The sequence below is a fragment of the Equus asinus genome, chromosome 5 (genome assembly GCF_041296235.1).
Source record: "Equus asinus isolate D_3611 breed Donkey chromosome 5, EquAss-T2T_v2, whole genome shotgun sequence".
NCBI classification, from domain to species: domain Eukaryota; kingdom Metazoa; phylum Chordata; class Mammalia; order Perissodactyla; family Equidae; genus Equus; species Equus asinus.
The window spans coordinates 75,162,132-75,182,507 of record NC_091794.1 but is presented as its reverse complement, the minus strand read 5'-3'; the positions used below and the strand labels follow the sequence as shown (position 1 = coordinate 75,182,507).

At 43.7% G+C, this 20,376-nt stretch overlaps 1 protein-coding gene across 4 annotated transcripts in view; it reads right to left on the bottom strand.

The window, feature by feature from the left end:
- AGBL4 (AGBL carboxypeptidase 4) overlaps positions 1 to 20,376 on the bottom strand; it is a 1,219,476-nt gene that overhangs the window by 54,258 nt on the left and 1,144,842 nt on the right. For all 4 annotated transcript variants that reach the window (XM_044770751.2, XM_044770749.2, XM_070509980.1 and 1 more), the window contains 2 exons: positions 6,944 to 7,096; positions 4,832 to 4,994 (listed from right to left, as the gene is read on the bottom strand). In XM_044770751.2, the coding sequence (XP_044626686.1) occupies positions 4,832 to 4,994; positions 6,944 to 7,096 (316 nt within the window). The remainder of the gene's footprint in view (positions 1 to 4,831; positions 4,995 to 6,943; positions 7,097 to 20,376) is intronic.

Genomic DNA, 20,376 nt, shown 5'->3' with positions numbered 1-20,376 from the left:
GACTCTGAATTGAGACCAAGCCAATGAACTGCCTTCTAAATCTCCACATCTCCTCTTGGCCACACCAGCCCTTCCCTTCTCCCGGAGCCAGCATCTTCTGATCTCAAGGTGTCCACAGCTATAAGCCTGTGTGGAAACCAGTCTGCTCAGGACCCAAGGTCTCTGTTCCCAGTGTTTTTCTCATCCATTATGTCAAAGAGCTATTTCATTTTGGCTTGTAACCAGATCATAAACAAAGGCCAGAGAAGTTCTGGGTTATTTTATGATTCCAGTTTAGCTTTTTTTTTCTCTCTCTTTTTAAAAATTGTTTGAACAGAGCCTATTTATTACTTTTAAGCCCAGTAAAATGTAAATAGGGTTTGCTGAAGAATGGTCCAAAATTCTCAGAAATTTATCAATTCACAACAACAACAAAAACAACAAACCACAAGAAGGAAAGTCAAGGGAACTAGTATAAATGGCACGGTGTGTATGCCCAGTGATTTATCTGCATTCTTCCATGTAAATAGCCCTGTGAAGTAAATAATCATTATCTCCTCACTTTACAGATGAAGAAGCTGAGGTTCAGAGTGATTAAACAGCTGGGTCAGGGCCCTCAGCTAGAGTGACTCAAAGCAGAACTCACACCAGGACTGCGAGACCAGAGCTGCATTCCCGCCGCGGCATGGACAGAGAGCACGAGCCTCTGAGGATCCCCCTTTCAGATTCTGTTGAAAGTTACGAGTCTTCCTCTCAGAAAATGAACTCTGCATCTTTACTCACAGTTTTCCATAAATTTGAGATGGTTCAGGGGCTCTTCTTGAACCCCATCTAGGGACCCTTGACTGAGAACCCCTAAACTAAAAGAACGAAGGCAGCTGCTGCCTTGACCTAATCAGCAGGACACTTGTGTACTGATTTTCTCTATTAGATTGGAAACTCCTATGCTCATGGAATTACTGAATCTTAAGACTCACCAAAGAATAGAATTGTGGATTCTTGATATCATAAATTCATCTAAGCATGGAATTAAACAATTTTAGGTTTTAGAATCAGAAAAAATCTTAGAATGTCAGAGCTGGAAGGCATCAGAGTAGAGATCAAGTCCACATATAATTTCACCCTACAGCAACTCTGAGAGGTAGGAGGTATCAGACACTCAACTGTGGTGACACCACCAAGGCCTTTGCTCCATGAACCCTACCAACACAGCCACTGGCCTCTTACCCTAACAGCCCCATCTACCTTCTTTAACATAAATGCAGGCCCTCATTCCCGGTCACATAACCCTTTTCAATGTTTTCACCAATAGCCACTTAATATTTAAAGCTCGCAGCGCACATTCATATAAATCATTGCATTTAACTTCATTGAAACTCAGTGAGGTTAAGTATTACTATGTCCTCTTGTTTCAGATGAGGACAGTGAGGCCCAGAGAGGTTATGGAACTTGCCCAAGGTGGCACATCCAGTTAGTGGCTGAGCCGGGAATCAAACCCAGATTTGTCTGAATAGAAAGTCCGTCTCTCTGCATAACACCACACTTTTTCAAGAGTATTTCTATTTAATATAGCAGGGAGTAGAAAAGCAGGAAGCTCCTTGGTCCCTTTGTGAGAGTGACTGTGCTCATCTCCGTGAGGCTGGAGGACTCGCTGAAGGGCAGTCTCCCTGATGACGCTAGTGCTGTCGGCAGAATCCAGGTCTTCTGACTCCCAGTCTAGAGGACACTTTCTCCCAGACCATATTGCCGTCCCCATCAGACCATGTAATTCGTTTTTCTGATGGGGACACGGAGCCAGCAGTCAACACAGATCACAATCTGTCTGCCTGAAGTCTCCCTCTGTTATGAGATGAGGGTTTAAACAAATGCATTTCAAACAGGAACCAGGTTAAATCACCCTCACGTGTGTTGAAGTGGCCTGAGCTTCTCTGGTACAACTCCAGGGTCCTCCTCTCATTCCCTGGATGACACAACAAGGCATGGTGGCTCCAGCAGCAACGTGGCCTGCTTAGCTCGTGGGCAGTTTCACTATTCCCCCTTAACTCCTTCCGATCACTAGCTCCTGTTGCCCGCTGACACCCCCATCCAGTCACTCGCCAGCTCTTCTCAGCTCCTCATTCTAAATATTCCCCGGCACCACGCTGTCGAGGCCTGAATCATATCCCACCTGGATTATCACAACAGCCTCCTACTGCATGTCCCTGGCTACTGTCTTGGCCCCCTCCAATCTATCCTTCCCTCAGTAGACAGAGTGGCCTTCCACTGCTTTTAAAACTCTTCTATTACTCTCTATTGCCTTCATACTCAAATTCAAATGCCTTAGAGCCTGCCATGTCAGTCTCATCTCTTGCATCTGAAGTCCTTACAGCTCGTGCAGCTCACCTTCCATCCTTCCCTCTCTGTCTACAATGTCCTCCCTCCAACCACACACCGAACCCAATCTGGTTAATTTCTACTCAATCTTAAAAACTCAGCTTAGATGTCATTCCCACCGGGAAACCTTCCCTGGCCTCCCCAACTATGTTTGAGGCCCCTCCTGCCCTCACACAAAGACATTTTTATCGTTGGTACATTCACTGCTACATCCCTGTGCCTAGAGCTTGACCTGGCTTACAGCAGACACTCAGCACACACTTGTCGGACAGAAGTTTCCCATGGCCCTCCCAAGTCCTCCACCACAGAACTTACCATCCATGTCATAGTTGCCTCTTTCCTTTTCTGTCTCTCAGAGCAGACGGAAAGCTCCACGAGTCAGGAGCCAGGCCTTCCTGCTCAGTGTTTACCCCAGGGCCCTTGTATGTTTCCTGCACGTACTAATGGTGTGTTCACTTGTAATGAGTGAGGATTGGGCATCGAGGGGAGGAAACCTTGGGCCTGGGCCGAGAGACGGGCACTCTACTAAGAAACACATTTACTCCCAACACAAAAGCATGTCAGAGGGGTGCTGAGAAAGAAGAGGATAACCCATCAAATTTGACATCCGAAACCAACCATGAACTAAATGCAGGACTTTGGAGGGTCCCCTTCTTATTGTGAATAAGGATTGCAGAACCCCCTTTGGTGTCTGTGCTCAGACTCTTCTTCCAAGCAAATCCCTCTAGGTCATTTGCCACCTTATCAGAGGAGAGCAGAGCAGGTGCCATGTGGAATGTGGCTTATGCATGTATTACAGGAGTTAGCAGATCCTGGAGAAGTCATGGGCTGCACATCAAGTGTGTGTTGGTGGGGGTACAGTGTGGCACATGGAAACGCCCAGGACTTTGGAAACCAAGGGTCCTCTGCCTTAGAGCAGAGCCTACTCCACTGGCCTTGCTGAGCCAGTAGTTCTTAAAGCAGACTTCAAGATGTCTGCTTCAGGCCTGACTGAGGCAGGGGACGCTCAGTTCTTATTATGGTCTCTGCAACGTTCTCCCGGATCTGGAACACTGCTCTCATACCTGGCCTACCTACTCTTGTCCCTCCCTCTGGGGCCACCATGCTGCCTCCCAAGCTCCTATGTTGGACCCCCCACCCCCCACAGCCACTAGGCTGTAATTGATGGGGTGGACTGGTCCTAAGTCATGCCATGACCAGAAAGGATGTTCTCCTACACAGAGTCTGGTAGGAACTCCGTAAACACTCTCCAAGGGTTGAACAAAGGCTAAAAGGGGCACTTCTACTTCCAGGAAGAGAACATTTGCATATATCCTGAGTTAATTTTATCCTCCTTCTTTCTCCTCCTTCAGCTATGTGGTCATGCACCACTTAACGATGGGGATGTGTCCCGAGAAATGCGCCACTAGGCGATCACATGGTATCGACCCTGTGGGGCCACTGCCACACATGTGGTCTGTTAGTGACTGAAATGTCATTATGCAGCAAATGACTAACACTCTTTCTCTAAGAAAACTAAGTTTTAGGAAGGGGCAAATGAGTCAATCCAAAAACAAAAGGATAAAGGAAAGCAGAACCTGTCACAATCTGTCGCAACTCTAATGCAGTGACCTTGAAATTAAAATCAACACTCAGGGAACCAGAATTACTAAATAACCCCTAAAAAATGAAGCAAGTTAGAAAGTAACCTCTAATTCCATCATAACAAGCTTGAGTGTTTTCAGAGAAATTTTATGAAGAAGGCAAGAGGAAAAGAAATTTGGCAAAGGAAATGCAAAGGCAGAGAGAAAGACGCACAGAGGATGAGGGGTAAGGCAGGGAAGATGGAAGGGAAGCAAAGGGAGAGGAAAGGAGGGTGGGAAAAAGAGAGAAAACAGAAAGGGGCGGGGAGAGGACATGAGAAGTAGGGAAAGAAAAACACGAGCGGAGGGAGAGAGAAAAGAGAGAGGACAGGGGAGAAAAGACAAGTAAAAGGGAAAATAGTGAGCAGAGAGACGAGACTGTGAGAGAGCAAGAGACAAAATGATGAAATGTGAAAAGAGAAAATATAGCTCTAAATGTTCAGGGTTAGGAGGAGGAAGAGGTCATCCTCAGCAGCCCCGGGATGGTCATCCAGCCCATGCACTTACATACCTTAGATGGCAGAAGACTCACTTCCTCGTGAGCAAGTGGAGGATGGAGAGAGATGGGAGCAGCATACGGTAAGGGCAAGCCATGGGCCCAGGTGCCTGAGGAGAACTTGACGCAAAGCACAGGCAGTTGGGAGAAGGGTGTCCAACAGAAGAGCAAGGGACAAACAAGACAATTCAAAGACGCCACCAGAAGGACCTACCACCTCCATCCTTATCTGAGTTTCAGCTCTCACCTGAGCTGGAGACCTTATTCACCACCTGATAGTAAATCCTGCTAGACCTGGATACTCTTGGCTGGATGTGGGCCGGCCCAGGGCTGGGGTGGGGGTGGGACATGCCAAGGATACAGGCTTCCTCCGTGTAGGGCACAGCAGCCGTGGTGCCTCCAATGATGTAGCTGTAGAAGGAGACCTCCAGAGTGTAGCAATAGGAAGTGTGGTCCAGCAGTCCACCAAGGAAGCGACGGCCAGTTCCCGCTTTCACGGCATCCCGGTTAAAGGATGTGCTCGACTATGAAAGACAGAGGAGGGAGGAGAGAATCAGGGCTGGGCACCTGCTGGCTATTTGGGTCTTGAGCAAATCTTACAACACCTCCGGGTCTCAGCTTCCTCATCTGAAAAGTGGGATATTAACCGCACATCACAGGATTATTATGAGGACTGATTAAATAAACAAACATAGTTAAATGAAAGCATCCAGCAGAGTTCTTGGGGCACGGTAACTGCCATTTAACAAATATTTGTAGAAATCTGAATGGGGACAGAGGAGCAAGGAAAAGTAGACAGGAAACAAGAAGCAAGTATATAATGATGGTAACTAGAACTGAAATTGGGGAAGTGCTTTCAGCTTTATCCTATGGTTTTCCACATAGTATCACAATAATCCCTTGATGTAGGTATCGTAATTTTGCCCCTGAAGGTGAGGAAACTGAGGCTCATAGAGATGGAGCAAGTAAGTGATACAGCACAGAATTGAATGCAGGACTAAGTGACTCCAGACACCCCAACACTCCTTCACAATGCTCCCCTCCATTAGGGACAGCTGAACTCATGTCCAACATCACCAGAAAGGAGGGACCATGGCTGCTTCCTCACTAGGGTGTTGACCGCACCCATCACAGGGGACAGAGAGAGGAAAGAGCAAGCAGGTCAGCGTCTCAAGTCCTCTCTTCAAAAATACGTGAGATGTTAGGCAACTTTTTGTAGCCTCAGCCTCCTCATCTGCAAAGTGGAGTGATAATAACATCTGTTTCATAGAGTTGTGAGAGTCAGTTCACTTGAGGTTAGAAGGGCTTTCTATGCTAACCCATGGAGACTTAAGTAATGGAGAGACTGTGGTTTTAACAAGAGAATGTGTGTCTTATTCAGTAGGATATACGAGAAGAAGGAAAAGAGAGGAAGAGGGAGAAAGAAACAGCAAAACATAACAGATGCATAGACAGACATTGAAAGAAAGAGGTGTGTGTGTGTGTGTGTGTGTGTGTGTGTGTGTCTTGAGGTAAAGGAGAAGATCAGACAATTAGAATGTCAAATCTGAAAAGACAACTGAAGTCCACGCAGTGGAATCCAACTCTCTCACTTTAGAGTTGGGACTGAGGGTCAGAGAAGAGAAGAGACAGAGACTGGACTAGGATGGATGACCTTGACCCTGGCCCTGAGCTCTTACAGGGGCTGTAGTGCAGGAACATCATCAGGCAAGGTCAGAAATAAAGCTCCCAGACTGAGCCCCCTTTGTAGGCCCTGGAAACCGCACCTCTGTGAGGCTCTCTGAGCCCTGTGGCCCAGCCTCCCAGGGAGCCTGGATCCAGGAGATTCAGTCTGCTCTGAAATTGGAGTGGTTTCGAAAAGACAAAGGCTGGCCGTCCTATAGTGAGTGATTCCTACAGAAACAAGCAAGGCTCTTCTTATCCCAGAGATGCAGATCGGGAGGCACCTGCTTTGATTCCACCACCACATGTTAGGTGACCTTGTTGTACATACTCAACTTCTCTGGGCTGTAGCTTCTCTCAGGTGTAAAGAGAAGACCAGGCTAAATAATCTCCCAGTTCCTTTGCTGGTCTGGCATTCAAAGATTCTGGGATTCAAAGTGCATTTTACCTCACAAAGAAATTCGGAGGTAGGTGGAAGCAGAGCCTGGGCGGGGGCTGGCACGTGGTCAGTGCTCACTGAGTTTCTTCTGCTAATGCTGGATCAACTAAACAAATGCCAGCTCATCAGACAGACCAAGCACCACCTTCCCCAAGCGTCTCCCTCCTGACGCGATGAGCTGCTTGAGGGCGTGGGCACAGCTTGTTTACCTCTATGTATCGCCCACGCCAGACCTGGCACAGAGTGGGTGTTCCGTAAATGTTAAACCAAATTGAACTGAATGAGGAGAAAGAAGGGGAGGCAGTGGGAGGGAGAAGGATGGGGTGGGGAGCAAGGAGCTGGGAGCCGGCTGAGAGAGAACTCTTGACTCACATAGGAGAAGTCCTCAGCATTCTGGCAGAGGAGCTTGGGAAAAATGGCCTGCCTCTGGAACCGTTCCTCATCCTCAAAGATGTTGCCATACATGAAGCCGTTCATCATGGTGGAGTGGGCGTGGATGTCAATATAAAACTCCAGGCTTGTTTTCTGTTGAAAAAAAGGATAACAAATGACAAGCCTGGGGTCACAGAGCTTGCCTTAAAGGGACCAGAAAGTAAACACACACACACACAGACATGCATGCACACACATTCATTTCCTTTCAGCTGGACCTATGTGTCAGCAGATTTGGCAGCCTTTTGCAATGTGATTGGAGGGGTTGAGACCAGTGAGGATCAATTTCTCCTCACTTTTAATACCATCTGCCCTCAGGGCCCACCATTAGCATCCCTCTTTAGAGTTGTTCTGAAAAAGTGAGTTTTTCTGTTGGATTAAGTCATGATGTTACTTACCCCAAACAGTTAATACATTCATGACTAAAGGCATTAGGAGAGTTTCTTTTATTAATGAGACATACCTTCAGGTAACATAATTGTATTGACGTGGGCCTGCTTATGGCTTTGCCCTGACTGGGCCATTTCCAGCTAAGGGGGTCAGGGGTCAGTCATAGCCCCACTGTGGGCCTCAGTTTTCTTATTGGAAACATGGATATTTTAATTCCAACCTCAGAGAGTTACAGTGGGAATCAAACACTGCAATAATAATTACTACCATTTACTGCATATTTACTGCATGCTGGCACCATCTGGGGAGCTTTACACGTGACATCTTAGTTAGTTCTTTTATTTAACCTCATTTCATGATGCCACACCTATTCCCCAATAATATATAAATAGTGCATGGGGAAAAAACACCTTGTAATCTGTAAAGATGCTTGCGACTAGTCTTTCTTCGCGATCTACTTGCACATATTTAAGGCATTCTCTAGCTTGATATGGTAGTATTCCTTAACATTCCTGTCTATGAGCTCCCTGAAGGCAGGGGGATAGTCTGTAAGGAGCCCAGTGCCCATACGTGAAGGATGCTCAGCAGCTGTGCACAGAAGGACTAAACAAATGGCCCCAGAGAGGTTACTCCACATACTGTAATGGACTGGCAGGAATTAGGGAATTTTTAGGCCCTTAGATCTTCTATGTCCTTCAAATCTGACCTTCTTTTCCTATATATCAGTCCTATTTATATTTATTAATTCTTTCTGAGACTAACAGAGACCCCAAATGGGGAAGGAACTTGTCCAAGCTCATGGCATAAGTGGGAATGAAACCCAGGTCTGCTGACCCCTGACAGTTAACTTATCATCACCAATGGCCATCGCTAGAAACAGCCAAGGCAAAACCTGGCAGCCTTTCCACCCCCTTTCTAGCATGTGGTCCTGGGAAAGAAGAAACGTCCATGCTTAGAAGGATTCTCCCTCCTTGGGACACTTTTAAACAGAGTTAAAACCAAATGAAAACCATGTTGCTTCTAGAATGTGGACCTGATGACCGTCATTTCATTTGCCTTAGAGTTGGAGTGAAAAATTCTGTCTTGCCGAGCTCCCAGCTCTCTGGGTAGCATAAGCTGTCTTTTGAGAGATACAAGATGCACTGCTCTGTGTGATATTAAACTCATCATTTTCAGCTTTGGAGGTGGAATACACAATGATTCAACAGGAGCCCTATAAAAGTCATCTTCGCAATTTTATTTTCTTCAATTGTCTGTCTTTTCCTCTGAGCTTTTGATGAGCTGCAGAGGAAAGGAGGAGGTAGACAGATGACTTAAGAAGTGTGTGAGGAAAAACTGCAATTTACATCTCCAGATGTCAGAGCTGGAGAGAGCCTTGGAAACCAGCTTCTCTGACCTTTCTTGGAACTGCCCTGGATGGAGAGGTTGCTTGCTGAAGGCGGCCAGCAAGTTCGCAAAGGAGCAAGAATTAGAACCTGGCTCGACTGATAGCCATTCTGGAGTGGCTTCCACTGCCCCGTCCTGACACCCAGCACCTAATGTGAGTTCACTTTAAATAGCCAGCAGATGAGTTATATTGATTAATTTACATGGTTCATAAGTCAAAAAGATATGAAAGAATTTACAGTGAAAGATCTCCCTTCCACCCCTCCTCCAGGTACCTAGTTTCACTCTCCAGAAGCAACTCATGTTATCAGGTTCACATGCATCCTTCCAGAAATAGTTTCTGCACAAACAAGTACATATTCCCCCCATCTTCCTCCCAACACAAACAAATAGTAGCACACTGAACACGCTATCCAGATCTGCTTTTTCTCTCTTAATATGTCTTGAAGGTAATTTTTTCTCAGTACACAGAAAGTTACCCCATCCTTTTTAACAGCCGTGTATAAACTATCTAACAAGTGCCCTATCGATAGACACATGAGTTATTTCCAAACTTTCATGTTACAAACACTGTCTTAGCGATTGCCTCTGTATATACACTAATTCACACATATGCAACCATATGTAGGATAAATTCCTAGAAGTAGAATTCCTGGATCCTCTGTGTATTTGCAATTCTGATCAATATTGACAACTGACCTCCGTAAAAGGAGCAATTTACACTCCTAGCAATGTCTCTTTCTCAATTACCTTGACAACGTGGGTGGAATCAAACTTTTAGACATTTGCCAATTTGATGGGTGAAAAATGATATTTAAGATTAGTTTTAATGTCAATTTCTTTTAGTATAATTATCTTTTATTATATAGTTAAGTATCTTATCATATGTTTGAGAACTATTTGCATTTTCTATGAATTGTCTCTTCATTTCTTTGCCCATTTTAGAAATTGACTTGTTGGGCTTTGTTTCTTATTGATTTACAGAAGCTATATATAAGAGAGACAGCCTTTACGTGTAGTATACAAATGTTTTTTCTCAGTTTGTCATTGTTTTTTGACTTTACTTCTACTGGTACTTTTTTCCATGTAAAATTTTTTAAATGTTAATTTTTTACACAGATTTACCAATCTTTTGTCTTGTTGTTTGTGGGTTGAATTTTTTCATTGTCTCTTCTATTATTTCTATTGTTTCATTCTTTTATGTTTAAATATTTCATTTCAATTTTAATTTACATGGAGGTAGGGTGTGAGATAAGGATTAAAGTTTGTTGTGCCACGCCATTTATTACATTGTGCATCTTTTTCCCACTGACTTGAAAAGCCACCTTAACCATAAACTTTTTTTTATATATTTGAGTTAGTTTTGGATTTTCTATTCTGTTCTAACCATTTGTCTTTTCGTGTGTCAATACTATACAGTTTAAATTACATTAAGTTTACAATGTTTTTTAATATTTGGAGGGCTAGTATCACCTCATTATGTTTCTTTTCCCAAATTTTCCTGTATTTTCTTGCAAATTTTCCTCTTTGATATTTATAATTAGCTTGTTTCATTTTCCTTGCTCTCCAAAATCCTGTGAATATTCTCAATATTTATAATATAATCCTATTAAATTTTTATATTAATATAGGAAGAATTGACTCATGACTTTGAGCCTTCCAATCCAAGAATATGTTTTGACTTTCCATTTATTCAAATTTCCTTTTGGATATAGCAGGAAGTTTCAAAAGTGTTTCTTTTTCTCATAAAGACCCTGAACATTTCTTTTTGATGCCTAGGCAGTTTATATTTTTAGTTGCTGTTGTAAATGTGATGCATGCTTCCATTAAATCTTCTAACTAGCAGTTCTTTATAAATATTAAGGCTCTTGTTTTCAACATATTTAATTTTTACCCGGACACTATACTAATTCTATTATTATTTGTATAATTTATCATCGAATTTTCTTGGATTTTCATTTGCTTACTAATTCAACAAATAATCACTGAGTACCCACTATGTATCAGACAGTGTTCTCAGCACTGGAGATATGCACCAGGGAATGATCTGGGCATGACAGATATAGCAATGAACATAATAGAAAGCTTCTGATCTCAAAGAGTTTACATTCTGTGGAGAGAGAAAGGAAATAAACAAATCAATGAATAAATATACAAGATGTCAGGAGGTATTAATGCCATGGAGACAAATAAAACACAGTAAGGGAATAGAAAGTAATAGCGGTTCTGGAAAAACAGAGAGTTGAACGGAGTAGGACAGTTAGTCTTGAGGATATCAGGTAGAAGAGTATTCCAGGTAGAAGGAGAAGTAAATGCAAAAGTCACATGCACTTGTTATGTGTGAGGAACAGCAGGGAGGTGAGGAAGCCTGGGAGGAGGGACCAAATAAAGGGGGTAGTGTTTTCCAGGGTTGTAATCTTATCACTCATACATAGTAATTTTATCTCCTCTTTTTGGGTTTTTATGCTTCTAATTTCTTTTTCATGTCTAACTGCATTGGCTAGTACCTCCAAAACAATGGTAAAGGATTAGTCAGGTTCTAGGATCCCTTCTCACTGTAGAATTCTAGGGGCTGGAAAAAAACCTTCTTCAGATATGAGGCAGAAATTAAAACTTTCCCGGACAAACAAAAGCTAAGGGACTTCATAGCCATGAGACTCCCCCCCCCAGAAGAAATCCTCAAGAAGGCCCCCATACTTGAAAAAAATAGCGAGAAAGGGGTCACAGAACACAAAGTAAGGAGATAAATAGTTAGACAGAATCTGAATAGGATAGCAAATATTCAACTATAGCATTAAGTGAAAGGGAAGGAAAACACCAAAAACAAAGATAATCCTGTCATTTTAACCACAAACTCACAACACAAGATGGAAAAAGATATGAGGAAAAACACTTAGGAAGGGAGGAGGAAAGGGACTGAATCAGTTGAGACTAATGAATTAAGAGGTCATCAGAAAATGGACTATCTTATACACCAGATTCTCAACACAAACCTCAGGGTAAACACTAAACAAAAAAGCAGAACAGAGACACAAAGAATAAATAAGGAGAAAATAAAGAAACATATCATAAAAAACTCCATAATTCAATGGTTAGACAAAAACACACAGGACAAAAAACAAAGGAAATGCAGGAAAACTGGAAAATGAGTGATAAAATAATTACATTAAGCCCTCATACATCAATAATCACCCTAAATGTAAATGGATTGAATTCTCCAATAAAAAGCTACAGAGTGGTGAGATGGATTAAAGAACAAGACCCAACAATATGCTGCCTCCAGGAAACACCCCTCAGCTCCAAAGACAAACACCGGCTCAGAGTGAAGGTGTGTAAGATGATACTCCAAGCTAATGGCAAACAAAAGAAAGCAGGTGTTGCAATACTTATGTCAGATAAAGTAGACTTCAAGATAAGGCAGGTAAAGAGAGACAAAGAGGGGCAGTACATAATGATCAAAGGGACACTCTATCAAGAGGAATTAATGCTTATAAATATCTATGCACCCAACACAGGAGCACCAAAGTTCATAAAACAACTATTAACAAACCTAAAAGAAGATATTAATAATAATACAATAATAGTAGGGGACCTCAACACTCCACTCTCATCAATGGATAGATCATCCAGACAGAAAATCAACAAGGAAACAGTGGAATTAAATTAAAAGCTAAACCAGTTGGACTTAATAACATATATATAGAACACTTCATCCAAAAACTGCAGAATACACATTCTTCTCAAGTACACATGGAACTTTCTCAAGGATAGATCATATGTTGGGAAACAAGGCAAGTCTTTATAAAGTTAAGAAAATTGAAATAATAACAAGCATCTTTTCCAATCATAATGTTATAAAGCTAGAAATTAATTACAAGAAAAAAGCTGAGAAAGGGACAAAGATGTGGAGACTAAACAACATGCTATTGAACAAGCAATGGATCCTTGAAGAAATTAAAGGAGAAATAAGAAAATATCTGGAGACAAATGAAAATGATAGCATACCATACCAACTCATATGCAGCAAAAGCTGTATTAAGAGGGAAATTCATTGCAATACAGGCACATCTTAACAAACAAGAAAAATCCCAAATAAGCAATCTCAAATTACACTTAACTGGATTAGAAAAAGAAGAGCAAAGCCAAAAGTCAGCAGAAGAAGAGAAATAATAAAAATCAGAGCAGAAATAAATGCTATTGAAACAAAAAAGGCAGTAGAAAGGATCAATGAAACAATGAGCTGGTTCTTTGAGAAGATAAATAAAATTGACAAACCCCTAGCCAGACTTACAAAGAAAACAAGAGAGAAAGCTCAGATAAACAAAATCAGAAATGCAAGAGGAGAAATAACAAAAGATACCACAGAAATACAGTAGATTATCAGAGAATAGTACGAAAAACTATACTCCAACAAAATGGATAATCTAGAGGAAATGGATAAATTCTTAGACTCTTACAACCTCCCAAAGCTAAATCAAGAAGAAACAGACAATCTGAATAGACCAATCAAAAAGAAAGAGATTGAAACAGCAATCAAAAGCATCCCAAAGAATAAAACCCCAGGACCACACGGCTTCCCTGGGGAATTCTACCAAACTTTCAGAGAGGATTTAATACCTATCCTTCTCAAGCTACTGCAAAAAGTTAGGATTCTAGGGGCTGGAACTAGAGTAGAAAAAAGTCTAGGAAATTTATGTGAATAGGGTCTGAGTTTGAGGTCTTAGTTCTTTTCCTTCTTCATTACACATATTCAGCACTGTACTGAGAATGCCAAAGACCACAGCTACTAAGTCCAACAACACCTGATCATGTTTTGTGCCTAAACTGGCTTTATGGACTTGTGTTGGCCCAGTTAGAATGGAGCATGGAAGGCAGAAGTAGGGTTTCCAACTCTGGTTCTAATGTTAACATAATCTGTGCCCGTGGACAAGTAGCAACTCTTTGCTGTGCCTCAATTTCCTCATCTTTAAAAGTGGTTGTTGGATGGGATAGAGAGCTATGACTTTCTTGAATGTTTCATGATTTCCTCTCATCCTCAATGAAAACAAATCCCTCATTCTTCTCCAAACAGCTTCTTGCTTGGGCTTTGATTTCAGTACTTGTTACATATACCTAATCTGTCTGATCAGTATGTCTGTGTGCCTATGAGCTCTTTGAGGACAGGGACCATGGCTGAAACACGTCCCATCATCTCTTACCTGTTCTGCTACAATGGCTTTCTACCTGGTTTCCTTGTTGCTTCAGAGCAATCTTCTTAAATGAAAACAAATCACGTCACTCCCCTGATTCAATCTGTTCTACACATCTCTATTGCTCCCAGGATAGGGACCACACACCTTAACAGATTTTAAAAGGCCCTGCGTGGTGTGGTCCCTGCCCCCAGGCTGGTCTCAGCTCTTGCTACTTCTGCTCTGATACTCTACACTCCAGCCACGTGGAGCTACCTGGAGTACCTCGAACTGTTATGCACTTGACCTTTGTCTCCACATTTGCACATGATACATATCTCCTCTGCCTAGAATACATTTTCTCTTTATCTGGCTAACTCTGACACAATCTTAAAATTTAAGGCAGAAACTGAGTAGATGCTTACCAACCCCATTTCCTTTTCCTGGACCATGGAAGACATTTCCCAGTCTCCCTTGCCATTTGGTCAGGATCAAATGGGATGTGGGCAGTGGTGACAACTACCACTTCCAGGCCTGGTCATAGAACTCATACACAGTCACCCCCCTTCTCTCTTGTTCTTGTGCATGGAAGCTACACATAAAAACAAGGGTATCACAAGAAGGAAGAAGCCCATGTCCCTTAATCACTCTAGGAGGAAAAGGGCCAGGAGAGTCAGTTGACCTGTGTCAGACTGTGATGAACTTTTACAGCATTAAGCCACTGAGACCTGGGAATTGCTCGTTATAGCAGTTAATATTATTCATCTGACGAGTACAAAATCTCAATTCAAATGGCCTTATTCTATCCCTCAGGATGAGTTAACAGCCTCCTCTGTGCTCTCATAATTCAAGGTACATTTCTCTCTCTCACGGTACATATCACATGACACAAATAATGCTTTGTTTATTTCCATCTCCCATTAGAATGGGAGCTCTTTCAGGCAAGGACTAACGTTGTTGATTTTTTAAGTCCACAGGACCAGAGCAAGGCCTGGTATACAGTAGGTTATCATTAAAGGTTTGGCAAAAGAATGGATAGAAAATCAATCGGTAGAAGAATGAGTGAATTAAATGAATGAGCAGATGCATCTTAAGTTTTTTTGAGCAGCCAAATGAGGTACTTTTCTGTGGCCATATCAGAGCAAGGGGTGTGCCGCTAATGCAGAGCCCCATAATTACAATTCGGGATTAAGAATAGAAGCAGGGGAAGCATCTCTGTTCTTTCCTTCCAAACTTAAGAACCTTAATTAAAACCGAGTGATGAAGGGCTGTCCCCTTGCCAGCAGCCAACAGTTCATCCTGCAATCAGGGGCCTAAAGAGTAAATTAAAATCAGTGCCAATAAAATTAAAACCACCTTAGGGCATATTTGCAACATAATTTAGTGCAGAGTTTGCTTCCTCCTAGACGCCAGGGAGGAAATGGTTTTTTTTTTCTGCTATATTCCGAGCTGCTTCTCTGCTTCACCTCGCTTGGCACAGGCCAGAATCCGAGCTTGGTGCTGTGAGGCGATGCTGGATACTTCACATTTGGGCAGCACTTCAGAGTTTATCACATTTTCAGTCCAATGAAGGAAGGGAAATGCAATGCAGGAAGGGCGGAAGGGTTTATCTCAGGTCTGGAGATGAGAAAGAAACTCATCTCAGGCAGGGATAAGGGCGAGTTGAGAAGGGTGCTCTATTCTTCCCTCTTACAGAGGAGGGACTGAAGCTCAGAAAGAAGTAACTTGCCCAAGGTCATGCACCAGGAAGTGGCAGAGCGGGGACTCATATGCAGGCCTCTGGTTACAAACGCATGCCCTGTGTCCTGCCGTGCTCTCAGGAGCCTACAGTCCTGGAAGTCATCTCCCTGGTCAGAGGAAGGAAGCTCTCTGCCGATCCCTCATCTCTGAGCTGGGGGACTGTGAGGTCTTGGGACTGATCCTATCAGGCTTAACTTCTCAAACGGGCCTCGAGGTGGGGGGTGGGAGCAGCAAGGAGCATTAGAAAACTTGCAGATAACTCCCCTACTGAGATTTGTCCCCCCAGAAGACATTTCCCCATGGGCCTCAAGCCAAAAACAAACCAAAAAGCCCCAAATCTATTCGTTTTATTACTAAAATCTCTCCCTGTTTTTTAAAAAGTTAAAGTTGGAAGTCAGTGCACATGTCCTAAAGTAGGAAGGAGAAATTTTCAGAAAAATCGAGGACTCTTTCTTTAAAAACAGCCAACCAAATCAAATAAACAAAACCATGTAAAGGACCTTTATCACGCCTAGTATAGATCTCCGAAGTGGCACAGTCAAGCCTTCCCTCCTCAGGTGCGCCCTGGCTGTGGTTGGAAAGAAATTCCCGTTACCAAAAAGATGTGATGAATCAATGGGGACAAAAAGAAGAACAGGCACATAAGACACCCAGGCAGCTAGCCCAGGGAACCGAGGGGAGGCCACAGGACCTCATCTCCTGCCTCTCTCCATCTCACACTCCAGCCTTACAGACCTGTAACTCCCCAAGCACACACATGCTCTCCTACTCTGTGCGTCTGTGTCTCTATTCCTGCAGGTGGGAATGCCCACCCCATCCCTTCCTTTCCCCTCCTGGTGTCATCTTGCTCAGCTTTCACTGCCAGGTCCAGTAGCCCCTTGTCCAAGAAGCCTTCTTTGACTCTCCCAGGGACAGCAGCTCTCTTCTCTGGACCCCCACAGATTTTTAAACTGTTCTTCTGTTAAAGTGTTTATCATCCACTTTATTCATTCATTCATTCATTTTAATGAATATTTGATATGAAGCTACTATGTTCCAGGACCTGGGGGTGAACAAGACAGGTGAGTTCCTGCCTTTTAAGGAGTTGGCACCCAGGTGTGGATGACAGACCATGAATAGAATCTAAGTAAGGTGATCACAGATTGTAACACGTGCTAGGAATGCACTAAAATGAGCTAAAGGATGGTGAATAACTGAGTTGATGGGGACAGGGTCTACTTTAGATTGTGTGATCAGGAAAGGCCATTGACATTTGAGCTGAGCCTTGAAGGATGATGAGAATGAGCTATTCAAAGGGGCTGGTGGGGCCAGCCCGGTGGCGCAGTGGTAAATTTGCACATTCTGCTTTGGCGGCCCAGGGTTCGCCGGTTCCCATCCCGGGTGCAGACTGGCACTGCTTGGCAAGCCTTGCTGTGGTAGGTGTCCCACATATAAAGTAGAGTAAGATGGGCACAGATGTTAGCTCAGGGCCAGTCTTCCACAGCAAAAAGAGGAGGATTGGCGGCAGAGCTCAGGGCTAATCTTCCTCAAAAAAATAAATAAAAGGTGGGGCTGGCAAGAGAATTCTGGACAAATAAGGGCCCTGAAGCGGGGATGAGGGTGGCTTTTTTAAAGACCAGAGGGAAAGCCATTGGCTGGATCTCTATGAACACTGGAAGTGAGCCTGGAGAAGTTTATACGGTCCAGCTCACACAGGCCTTGCAGGCCAGGGTCAGGGTTTGGAGCTTATCCTATGTACAGGGGAAAGCCATGTTAACAGGGGAATGCTGTAAAAGGATTACCTTGCCTATCATGTAGATAGAGGATTTTAGCTGGACATGAGTGGAGGAAGTTGAACAGGTCCCCTAAGAGATCGTAGTAGCTTGAATTGGAGTGACAGCAGTAGAAATGAAAAGAGAAGGATATATTTGGTAAACATCTTGGCCACACCTCTGTAGGACCTGCACATGGATTATATATGCAGGAAGAATCAAAGATGGATCAAGGGTTTGTGCCTTGAACAACTGAGACGATAGTGGTAACATGTAGAGAGATGGAGCAGACTGGGGTGAAGACCAGGTGGGATAGTGGTGAGGAAATTGAGAGTTCTGATATGGGTCTCTGCAGTTTGAAATGACTATTGGATGTCAGGCTGTGTCAAGTAGGCAGTCAAAGATGTGAAAATGGAACCCTGGGGCGAGGACTGAACTGGAGAAAGGTAGGCATCTTTAGCACAGAGGTGCTATTTAACACCACTGGGAGAGAGTGTGGATCAAGGAAAGGTCCCAGGACCGAGCCTGAGGCCCTCCAAGGCTGGGAGTTTAAGTATAGGAAGAAGCAAAGGAAACTGTGGAGTGGCCAGAGAAGTAGGAAGAGACAAGGACAGTGTGGTTTCATGAAAACTAAGAGGAAGAAAAAGGTTCTAAGAAGGAGGGAGTGGTCTGTGAACCGTGTAAGGACCAGGACCATGGCTGGTTCACTTCTGTATCCCCATGTGCATCATAGGTCCCAGTACATAGTAAGTACTCAGGGGACATTTGCTGAGTGACTAAATGAATAAATGAACTCAGAGAAAGGGTAGTGCAGCATGTAGTGATAGGAGCCTCAGGGCCTAGATTCTATCCCCAGGAGCTATGGAGGGAGAAGAATAATAACGATATAGCACTTACTACTGCCAGGCACTCATTAATCCTCCCACAACCTCAGCAGATAGAAACATCACTTACAAATAAGGAAACTGAGGAATAGAGAGACTAAGTAACTTGCCAGGGAGCCCCCAGATCACATAGTGGTACCTGGCAGAGGCCAAGCAGTCCAGCTCTACAGAGCCTGCTCTTAATCATGACACCACCATCAAAAGCTGTTGACATTTACTGAGGGCTTCCTATGTCTGGTCCTGTAATAATTCTTATAACAATCCTATGAGGCTAGTACTGTTATCATCACATGAGGAAACTGAGGCAAAGAGCTTGCAATTGGCAGAGCTGAGATTCACACTCATCTTTCTGAGCTAGGGCTAAGCTCTTCATCTCTAAGCTCTTCAGAACGGCCCAGCCTCTGCATCTGTGGCCTCTTTGGCCTCAGCAGAATAAACCTCAGGACAAAGGAAATGTGTGACAGTAATGCTTAGGTGTTGGGAGAAAGCATCAGTAGCAGCAAGATGAGGATATTTTTCTCCTTCCACTTGTCTTTCCCAATCCTACTCTACTCAGAAGTGAAAAGGAGGACCTGAATGTAAATGGAGGCATCTCTGCATCTGTTCCTTCTAGGGACCCAGGAAGAGCTAGGCCTGGCCTGGCAGGAAGGAGCCTTCCTCTGCTTCCACCTGCTCCTTCAGCTCTGCCCAGAAAAAGGAAGAGAGAGCAGAGGCTCAGCCTAAGAGGTTTGGGTTCATAACAGACATTCCTAGGGCAAAAGAACTGCTGACCTGCGTCTTCTGCTCCCCATAGCAGTGATTGGTGACCCCAGTGTTGATCATGACAATGATAACAATGATAGAAGAAGGGTAGTCATGGGAGTAGCATGGTTCAGGGCTCTGGAAAACCTGGCTTCAAGTGTCAGCTTAGCCATGGGTGAGCTTAACGACCAGTAGAAATTACTTTCCTTCCCCGAGCCTCAGTATCCTGATCTAAAAATTGAGGATAATAATCCCAATCTCACAGGATTGTCATGAAGTTAGATGAGGTAACTGGCTTTGCACCTAACAAAATGTCTGGCAGCTTACGCGCTCTCAATACATTCTTTTCAACCACACAGTGATGCTGTGTGTAGGTGATGTGCCTGGCACCAGGATATGGACCTCCTTGAGCTCAAAACCTTGCAGGGAGGGTGGACGTTTTAAAAGTAATTGCATGCGTAATGAAAGATTTGAAGAGAGGTGCAGGGGCTATAGGAGCATGGAGCTGAGAGGAGCTTGGGGACCCAGCTGACATAAATGTAAATTTCTTCCTTGTTCAACAGGACATCTATTGACAATAACCATCATCTTACACATTTGTAGAGTTTATAAACTATTCTCACACAAATTAGCTCATCTGATTCTCTCAACAATCCACTGAAGTAAATAGGATCCTGATCTTAGCTCAGAAGAAGCTCAGAGACCAGCTTGTCAAAACCTCACAGCAGGTTAGGGCCTGAACTGGGCTTCTCACTGACTCTCACCACCTCCCACACCTCTGCTCGATCCTCACCTGTTGGGGTCAGCCCAGGTGCCCACTCCTGCATCTGGAGTGGACATAGACACAAGCGGAAAAGCCAGACCAACCTGCAGGAAGCCCTGTCTGAGCAGGAAGATGAGACAAACTAAGAAGAGGATTGAGATATAATTTTGAAGCCTATGAGAGCCGAGGGACATTTTAATTTCATAATTAAAAGTTAATATTGCTTCATTATAAATCAAAGGCTGATGAAACTAGGGCACCTCCAGGAACATATTAGGAACTCAATAAATATGTGTGACCTGAATGCTGGGAGACGTCTCCTGGAGGAGGTTGTCAGCTGAGCCAGAGAGGGAATAGTATACATCCAACCACAGAGCTGGTGGGATGGTGGGGCCTCAGGAAATGTTGGTTCTTTTCTTCCCAGGAAATTCATCTTGGCTCTCCTACTAACCTGCTCTGAGGCCCTGGAGAAGTCTCTTTCCTCTCTTCAATTTCCCCATTTGGAGAATGGATCTGGCGAATTCTCAGTGCCCATCATGCTCTGAGAGTC